Source organism: Piliocolobus tephrosceles, chromosome 6, assembly GCF_002776525.5.
Source record: "Piliocolobus tephrosceles isolate RC106 chromosome 6, ASM277652v3, whole genome shotgun sequence".
NCBI lineage: Eukaryota > Metazoa > Chordata > Mammalia > Primates > Cercopithecidae > Piliocolobus > Piliocolobus tephrosceles.
Window position 1 is genome coordinate 88,817,177 of NC_045439.1, and position 9,768 is coordinate 88,826,944.

Below are 9,768 nucleotides of genomic sequence, written 5' to 3' on the forward strand. Positions count from 1 at the left end.
ACACACACACACACACATATATATACACACATACACACAGACACACACACACACAAATTAGCCAGATGTGGTGGCAGGCGCCTCTAGTCCCAGCTACTTGGGAGGCTGACGCAGGGGAATGGTGTGAACCTGGGAGGTGGAGCTTGCAGTGAGCCGAGATCATGCCACTGCACTCCAGCCTGGGAGACAGAGCGAGACTCTGTCTCAAAAAATATAAATAAGTAAAACCAGAAGAAACATAAGAACAAGGAGGCCAGGCATGGTGGCTCACACATGTAACCCCAGCACTCTGGGAGGCTGAGGTGGGCAGATCACTTGAAGTCAGGAGTTTGAGACCAGTCTGGCCAACATGGTGAAACCCTGTCTCTACTAAAAATACAAAAAATTAGCTGGGCATGGTGGCACACACCTGTAATCCCAGCTACTCAGGAGGCTGAGGCAGGAGAATAGCTGGAACCCAGGAGGCAGAGATTACAATGAGCCGAGGCACTCCAGCCTGTCCAACATAGCGAGACTCTGTCTCAAAAAAAAAAAAAAAAAGATTTTCATGGAAGGTAAAAAGGAGCCAATGATTTTACACCCAGCCAAGTTACCTAAAAGTATTCTCTAAAAAGGTTACAATGAATTATGAACTTGCCAGAACACAGAGTATACAGTGTCCATGAACACTTGGAGGATTCTATCAGGGAATGAACTTTAGAAAACAAAATATCATAGGAGAAATTTTGGTATATGAAAACACATGTTCCTACTGTGTTAAAAAATGAAGAGATATCCTTAACAGAGGGTCAATCCTGAGCAATTGAAATTCTAACTAGAAGAAGAGAGAGAAAATGAGTTGGATGATTTTTTCTAAATGTTATTTTCAGCTTCAGATTTCAAGGAAATTCCTTATGATATTTGCTCCTCTCCACATCCAATTTGAAACATTTTGCTACGCCTCTCATTATTGCTAAAATCATACATCCTAGAGTACTCCAGCTGTTCACTCAAGATTGCCAGTAAGAAAATGGTTATAAAACCCAAAACATAAAGATTAAACTTCCTGCTCATTTTCTTAATTCCAGCTTAGCAAAAGTTCTCTACACCCTGCCCAGTTCCCTTAAGAGCATTTAAACTATGTGATTCCTGTGACAACTCACAGTGAACAACAAAAAAAAATCTGCAAGCCTGTTAAGTTTATATTGTGTCCCAGTTCTTTGATGACCAGTTTACAAATACAAATCACATAGAAGAAACATTTATAAGTGCTGTGTTTCCTTGGGAAAATAGTAAATAAAACATGGACTGTCTTTGGAGTGAGTAAAGACCCCCTTTTGTTTTTGCCAGAGTCCAGAAAGCGTGATTCAGTATAAAACCTAGCTTCTCTACTTCTGACACTAACTGTAAAATCAACACTACTACTAAGAAAACATTATTTTGTACTAATATGGCATAAAAACCTACACATATTTTTAGCATTAAAATCAGAATAGACTAATTCTATGTCAAGTGTTTTGCTGAAAATTGTTTAAATGTAAATGTAAAATGTTTAATTGTGAAAACATTTTAACTCCAAAGCACAGGTACAAAAATGATATTCTTCAATACCTACAGTACGAGCATGCTGTAAAATATCAACTAAAATTTATGTCAGTCCAGTGAAAGAGCTTAAATGTGAAAAGTATCAGTTTTGAGTGGACTTAGAGAAAAGAGAGGGGTTTTGGAGGTGCCATGATCAGCAGGACCAGTCCGGCAGAGGAAGAACCTTTACAAGAGAGAAAGAAGAAAGGCCTCCCAAAACTGGCGGGAAGATGCACATTCTGGATCCAGAGGAGACTGGAAGTAGCCCATTGTGAAGGACTGGCCCAAGAACAGCTTCTCTGTATGGCAGGAGCCAGGGAAGTCTTTTTAGTCCTAGACTCACCCTTCTCAACTATGACCTGGATGCAGCCACCCAGACGGGCTGGGAGCACAGGGCCCAGAAAGCTCATGCTACTCTGTACATGGGAACCTCACTTCACGTACTTGGGGGAGCATCAATCCTTTCTCCAAGGCCCAGACCTTTTCCCAGTGGGAGGAGTTCTGAAGGGTATACCGTGTAGCAGGCTAACTGTCTGATGGCAGGTTTGCTGCTGACAGAGTAGAGAAGGGGTTTGGGGACACAGGCAGAGACAGGCTAGGGTGTCCAGCTCAGCCCCTGATCACAGCATCGGCCTCCTGCATCCACTGCCCACAGCAGCCCCAAAGCCACAGTGGATGGCTGAGACCACCCCAGGCCTGGCTGTGCCACACATCCACTCTGGGCCTCAGTCCTTATCTGTGAAATGTCAGGGATGGGCCAGATCAGGGATCCCCAAAACAAGCTGGTCACACAGTCCCCAGAACAGCTTCGTGAAAACACCCATTCCTAGGCCTACCCAGAGCCACTGACTCAGTGTTTCTGTGGGGCAGGACCTGGGGACAGGTATAGAGATTTTTTTGATAACGTAATACATACTAACTTTAGAAAAGACAGTGAAGAACAAAGAAGAAAATTTTTTGAATGCAGGCACCTGTGTTTTTTTTTTTGTTTTGTTTTGAGATGGAGTCTCACTGTCACCCAGGCTGTAGTGGTGCGATCTCAGCTCACTGCAGCCTCCACCTCCCAGGTTCAAGCGATTCTCCTGCTTCAGCCTCTGGAATAACTGGGATTACAGGCACACACCACCATGACTGGCTAATTTTTTTTTTTTTTGTATTTTTAGTAGAGATGGGGTTTTGATATGTTGGCCAGGCTGGTCTCGAACTCCTGGCCTCCAATGATCTGCCTGCCTCAGCCTCCTAAAGTGCTGGGATTATAGGCATGAGCCACCATGGCTGGCCAAGACCTGTATTTTTAAAAAGCTCATTGGGGCTGGGTACGGTGGCTCATGCCTGTAATCCCAGCACTTTGGGAGGCCAAGGCAGACAGACTGCTTGAGGTCAGGAGTTCAAGACCAGCCTGGCCAATATGGCAAAAATCCATCTCTACTAAAAAATACAAAAATTAGCCAGGCGGGGCCCACCCAGCTATCATCTCCAACACTCTCATTCTCTTTCAAGGAAAAGGTGAGGAGGGACCATTTACTCCATTCCTGTCTGTTTGTACAGAGCTGCTAACAGATGCTACATTCCAGGTGCCCCCGGCATCTGAGCCTTCCCCCTCCACACACGGGTTGGTCCTTGGCCCATGAATCTTTCCATCCTTATGTCCCACAGTCCAGCCAATGAGGTCACCTTGGCTGCCCATGACATACTCTCCTGCCTCCCCAGGCCCTCGTCTGTTCCATGTCCTGAGATCCTGCACAATCTTCAGGACTCACTTCAAATGCCAGTTCTTCCCCGAAGCTTTCCCTGATGCCATCCTCCACCCACCCATGCCTGTTTTGAAGCTATTCAGCAAACTGTCGCTATCCACGGCTTTCCAACATCTCTGGTCCCTGGTATACAGCAGTCGCTGAATATGTACCTGTGGAATAAACAGATGAATGAAGCCCTCTTGGAAAAGGCCAAGTTTTAAGCACAGTGGGACAAAAACCCAGAGCCCAGGCTGACAGCCCTGAGAGGGCATGGGCCCCCCAGCACCTTACTTGTTATACAGCACAATGTCTGGCTTCCAGATCTTCTGTGCAGGGACACGCATGAACTCTGCCCCACCATAGTCAGAGGGGTTCCACTTCAGCTTGTAGTCATTCCAGATCTCAGGGAAGGAAGCAGGGAGGGAGAAGGAGACAGTAAAAGAATCAGCCTGGTTTTACTTCTCTTTACACCACCCATCTTGGTGAGTCTTCACCCCTGGGGCATGTGACAGAGCCACATCCATGCCATGATCACAACTTCTCCTGTGGGTGCAGCGGGGAGAGAGCACAGGGCTGGATCTGCAGGCCACCTCCTAGCACTACGGAAGCCACTGCCCACATAACCGTGAGCAAGCCCAGCCCCTCATCAACCAAACAGCATCCACTGGTGCTTTCTCTGGTCACTTCTAGTGCCAGGCGTAGCCTCCTGGACTTCCTGCACCATGTCCAGGTCCATGTGCCTGCTGTTTACAGCCCCTGAATGGTTCTCCAGGGGTGTTTTCCAATACAGACTCTCTTTCACCCCAAGGTTAAGCAAGGCTGGCCTCTGAAAGGTTCTGGGGGAAGAAGCCATGACCCCCGCAGGGCCCAGGAAGTGTCTGGGTCCAGAGGCTGGGAGGTCTGAGTCCTGAGCACCAGAGGAGAGAGGGGTGAGGCTGCGGCCACAGAGGGAACGTGTACATCAAGTACTGGGTGGGGCACTGTGCCCATCTGGCTTTCCAGCCTCCTGGGGATAAAGGCTGTGTGTGCTGAGTGCTCAGCTGGCAAGGCTGGCAGAAGGGTCACCAGCAGGCCAATGGGCCATTATGTCTCCTGGCAAGTCTGGACAAAGCCTCCCTGGGGAGGACATGTGGAAGCCAATTTCTTGGCCTCAATGTGAACAGAAAAATCTACTCCCACGCTACCAACAACAGCAGCATCTGATTCTGACTTCAGAATGAGTTTCTGGGCTGGGTGCAGTGGCTCATGCCTGTAACCCCAGCACTTTGGGAGGCCGAGGTGGGTGGATTGCTTGAGCTCAGGCATTCGAGACCAGCCTGGGCAACATGGCGAAACCCTGTCTCTATAAAAAATACAAAAATTAGCCGGACGTGGTGGTGCATGCCTGTGGTCCCAGCTACTTGGGAGGCTGAGGCAGGAGAATTGCTTGAACCCTGCTGGTGGAGATTGCAGTGAGCTGAGATCGCACCACAGCACTCCAGCCCGGGTGACACAGCGAGATCCTGTCTGGAAAAAAAAATTGAGTTTTTAGCAAGGAGAGAAGGAGGTGTCTCAGGCACCACCCTAGGGTTTGGGGACAGGGCTTCAATCTCAGGTTCATACGGTTCTGTTGTTTGAACATGGAGAATGTCTTTCACCAGGCTGCAACCTGTCCAACCAGGATTTGAGGGGTTGGGCCATACAGTCCTTCCAGGAGGACTGCTGGGCAATGCATGTGACCTCAAGCCTTAGAAGAGATAGATCTGCCAGTCAGTCCAATTTGGGTTCTACAGAAGTAAATGAAGCCTGGTCGTTGGGCCCTTCTTGCTTCACCTGAAGCAAATAAAGCAGTTACCACCAGGGGGCAGCAGTGCCTAGGGTCTGGTCACTTACTTGCTTGAGCCACAGGTTGGTCTCCATGATCTGGTTTACTTCATCCTACAAAGAGGGATTAAAGTAGACAGGAGAATTATATAAACAAGGCTCACTCTGGAAAAGGCTCCTTCAGAAGCCCCGGTCCCCATGGCCACGGCTCGTGGCTCCAGCACTCACCACCTTCACCAGCTGAGACATGGACACCTCGAAATGGATGATGACTGGGTCGGACACGTTGGCCACAGGCCGGATGATCTCATTGTAATCTTCAAACAGACGCTCAAATAGACGGTGCTCGGCCTCTGAGGCCCTGGCCGCTGGGGGAAACAGCCCTGTCAGTCCTGGGGAAATCATTACTTAACCTCCCCCACCCAGCCCACCAGAAACATCACCCATCTACAGCGTCCCCTCCACCTGTGGAGGGATTCTGTGGAACCCTAGACTTTCAGGCTAGTCTTACCCAGTGGGTTACAGAATGGGAAACTGAGGCCCAAGACGGGCAGGATTCTACCAGGCCACACACATTCAGTGAGAAGCACAGTGGTTGCAAGCCTGGGTTCTGGAGTTGGACAGATCTGGTGCAAATCCTGACAAATCACCTGTGAGCTGTGTGAGCTTAGGCAAGTGGCTTAACCTCTCTGAACCTCAGTGTCTTTACCAGTCAAAATAAGGATTATAAACGTATCCACCTCAAAGGGTTGTTGTGAAGGAAGTGCACAGCGTGGTGCTGTGCTAAGAGCTCAAGAACTATTCGCAATCCTTTCCTGGGTTGTTACTGCAAAGCAGGGGTGTGGTGCAAATGCTGTCTGCCTAGATACAGCCACTTGCTGCTTCCACTATGGAAAAATGGCCAGTCCACCCCCAGGGGCAGGGCCACCCACGGTCACCCAGGCCCAGGTCTTCTGTCTCCCAGCCTCTGGGAGAAGGCAACCCAGGTCTGGGCCTCTCCTGCATTCCACCCTGTAGGGGTTTGGCTACCAACCCTTTTAGAAGCCAAGGCACTATGTCGCTCCCGTGATCTCGTGTGACCCCCAGCTCTTGTTGATGCTGTCTTCACATCCTGATCAAAGACTCTGACCTCTCGGCAACCCTTGGGCACCCCTCTTTGTTCCTAAGCCACACCCCAGTACAGGTGAGGCATACGGGGGTCAGCTGTTTTCTGATTCCCAAGTACAGATCCGGGGGCAGCTTGGGGAGGCGGGAGGGGAATCCTCTGGGAAGTTGAATCCAACTTCGTCAGGTCTTGAAATGGGATTTTTCCTGCTCCCCCCTCCCCTTCCCCAGAATGAAAGGAGGGTCCCAGGCAGGAGGTCGGTTGAGAGTGTTTGGCCGTTCTGAATAGTAGAGGCCTCGGCACAGAGGGCAGAAAGCGCTCTGAGCGCACAGTAGCACAACAGACCTCCCGCCCGGGCCCGCCGGGAATTCCCTGCAGCCCTGCCCGGTCCCCGACCCTCGCTATCCACCAGCCCTCCCAGGCACCCAAGAGCCTCCCAGCGGCGGGCCAGGACCAGCTTCCCCCAGCAGGCTCCTCTGGAGAGCGGGAGGAAGACGGGAGGCACGCTCCCGGTGGAGGGTCCCACAGCGACGCGGCCAGGAGCGCTGGGGGCTAGGACTGGAGGAGAGGCTGGCGCCCCGGCTCCAGCCCCAGTCCCGAAGCGACTCTCCTTTCCCCCAGGTGGCCTTGGCCAAGTCTTTAGCCACCTCTGGATACAGTTTCCCTATCTATCTGTCAAATGAGGAGGTGGGCGGGGTGCAGACGGTGGAGCGGGTGGCTTGGGCGTGCCAGTTTGGGAGCCAGTGCGCGGGGCAGGGCGACGGGCAGTGCTGGGACGCGAATCCCCAATTCCTGCGCCCAAGACGAAGGGCTCAGTCTCGACCTCCCCATTACCCCGCGCCTACCAGCGCCCGCTCGGTGACTCCCAGGTTTGGTGGTGGCTAGGGGTAGGGGGCGAGCCGAAAGGGAAAAAGCCACCCCACCCAAGTCGCCGCCGGGCTGGAGCGAGTTTGCGCGGGTTCCGAGTCCCCGGCTACGGCGCCAGCCTTCTCCGCTCGCCCGCGCAGTGCTCTCACCCGCAGACCCTCCGGATCCCGCGCCTCCTCTCGGGCGCCCGTTCCTCCGGAGCCCTAACGCCCGTGAGCGTACCTGGCAGCAGAGACAGCAGCAGCAGCAGCCGCGGCGGCGACAGTGGGCGAGAGCCCATGGCTGGGGGCCGGGCTGGCCGCGGACCCGGACGGTCGGGAGAGGGCGCGGCGGGCGCAGCGACGGCCTCTGCCCGCGAGGCTCCAGCGCAGACCCCAGACCCCGAGCCCTACGGGCGGAGAGCTCCTCTCTGCTTCGCCGCCGCTGAGTTTCCGGCGCCCTCGGACCTACGGGAGGACAGGAGTGAAGCTGCGCCAGGCGAGGGCGTGCGTGGGGCGGGGCTGGGCGTACGTGCGGTAGGGGAAGGGGCTCCCCCCGTCCGAGTCCCCAGCGCCGGGCTGGGCGCTCCAGACGGCGGCACACAACCAGATCCGAACAGGTGCTGTCACCATCGCCAGGAAGGAGAGGGACCCAATCTCTGTCTCTGGCTTCCAGAGCGTGTGTAGCTCCCGCAGGGGGTTGGGACCACCGGGCTAGATGGGCGCTGTAGGAGAGGCGCCAACACACTCAGAAAGAGGCTTCATGTATTTAATGCTATTAAGTAATTGTTAAGTATTTTAGATGTAACACTGCTATTTTTTTTAAGTCCTTATAGTTTAGGGGTGGGTAGAAATTAGTTAAAACAATATTGGCCATGAGTTGATAATTGTCGAGGCAAGGTGATGGTACCTGGAGGTTATACTGCTCTTAACTTTAGATTATGTTTGGCTTGTTCCTTAATGAAAATTTGTTAGGGTGGTCGGACCCAACACCAGGCCGTGGGGGCAACGAAGTCAAAGGAATGAGAAAAGGCAAGAGAGAAAGTGGGACCAGGGGGCCAACCCTAGTATGGAGGCTGGGAAGGCCTTGAGCTCTGGGAGCCCATGCTATTTATTGATGATCAAAGAAACAGGTGGTGAGGATGTGGAGTTTGAAAGAAAGTGATGTATGAAGCGAATGAACTACAACTGTGACGGTTTAGCATTCTTCTTTGAAACATATGGCTACTTGAGATAATGGGAGTGCTAGAAGCAAGGAGCTGGCAAGTCTAGACACGTTTCAAAGGCCATGAGGGGTTTTACCCTGGACCCAGGACATGTTCCAAGCCCTGCCTCAGCTTCTCTCCCAACACAGCTTTTCTCCCAACAAACTAAAGAAAGATAAGACAGAATTTAAAATGAGGTTTCATTTGTTCTTTTTCTTCTTCTTCTGAGACAAGGTCTCACCCTATCACCAAGGCTGCAGTGCGGTGGCTCCATCTCGGCTCATTGTAGTCCCCACATCCCCGACTCAAGCGACCCTCCCACCTCAACCTCTGAAGCAGCTGGGACCAGAGGCAGGCACCACCGCGTCTGGTTAATTTTTTATTTTTGTGGAGAGGGGCTTCTTCCTGTGGTTGCCCAAACTGGTCTGGAACTCCTGGGCTCAGTGCTTCTCCTGCCTTGGCCTCCCAAAGTGCTGGGATTACAGGCATGAGCCACTGTGTCGGGCCTCATTTGCTCTTCTGATGGAGCAGTCTGAGAGGGCATTGGGGTTCCCACCCTAGTCCCCCACAGAACCCCTCTATCCCCTTCCCCACCACCATCTGCAACCCCAAGAATGTGCACTGATTGGCCAGGCAGGGTGCCCTGGAGCCTCCTGCCCTCTCTGACCACCCACCAGGGATGGGGGTGGCGCCTTGATGTTGGCTTCTTTGACATCCCTTTATCACAGGAGGAAGTTCTGTCATAAACTCTCCTCCTGGCATTCAGATGGTGAGTTGCTTTTATTGTTTCCAGAATGTGCCGCTTACCCATATTAAAACCAAAAAAAAAAGAGATAGTTTGTGGAATGGAAGATGTTTGTAAGAACTGGGACCCACCTCTCAGGCCCCCAATTATCGCATTCTCATCTCTTGGCAAATGTCCCCCATTGGGACAATACTGTAAGTCATATATCTAACAAAGGTCTTGTATCCAGAATGTATAAGGAACGCTCAAAACTCAATGGTAAGTATAGATGCATATGAGGGATCTTACTGGGGTGATGTAGATGTTCTAAAACTGGATTCTGGTGATAAACATACGAAAATTCATTGAATTGTAAACTTAAAATGGGTGGATTTTATGGTATGTAAATTATACCTCAATAAAGTTTTCTCAAAAAAAGTCTCAATGGTAAGGAAGTGAACAATTTAATTTTTTAAATGAGCAAGAGGTAAACAGACTCTTCACCAAAGAGGTATACAGAAGACAAAAAAAAAAAAAAAAAAGAAAAGGCACATGGAAGATGTTCAAATCACTAGCCATCAGGGACATGCAAATTATAACCAGGGTGGAATCCAGTTGCTAAAAAACTGGATCTCTCATACTTTGGTGGGATTGCAAAATGGTACAGCCACTCCAGAAAACAGTTTGACAGTTTCTCTTTCTTTCATTCATATTATTATTATTATTATTATATATTTTTTGACAGAGTCTTGCTCTGTCACCCAGGCTGAAGTGCAGTGGCACAATC

The 9,768-nt window shown here is 50.9% G+C and overlaps 1 protein-coding gene across 2 annotated transcripts in view; it reads right to left on the reverse strand.

The window, feature by feature from the left end:
- CHRNA3 (cholinergic receptor nicotinic alpha 3 subunit) overlaps positions 1-7,696 on the reverse strand; it is a 29,157-nt gene extending 21,461 nt beyond the window's left edge. The window contains exons 1-4 of one of the 2 annotated variants that reach the window (XR_002727176.3): positions 7,297-7,536; positions 5,331-5,470; positions 5,172-5,216; positions 3,591-3,700 (exon numbers count right to left, since the gene is read on the reverse strand). Coding sequence is in view for 1 of the 2 variants with exons in the window: in XM_023195702.3 (XP_023051470.2) it covers positions 3,591-3,700; positions 5,172-5,216; positions 5,331-5,470; positions 7,297-7,354 (353 nt within the window). In the remaining variant the exon portion in view is untranslated. Of the gene's footprint in view, positions 1-3,590; positions 3,701-5,171; positions 5,217-5,330; positions 5,471-7,296 lie in introns of both variants that reach the window. The other variant, XM_023195702.3, reaches the window with a different exon arrangement.
- Positions 7,697-9,768: the final 2,072 nt, after the last annotated feature.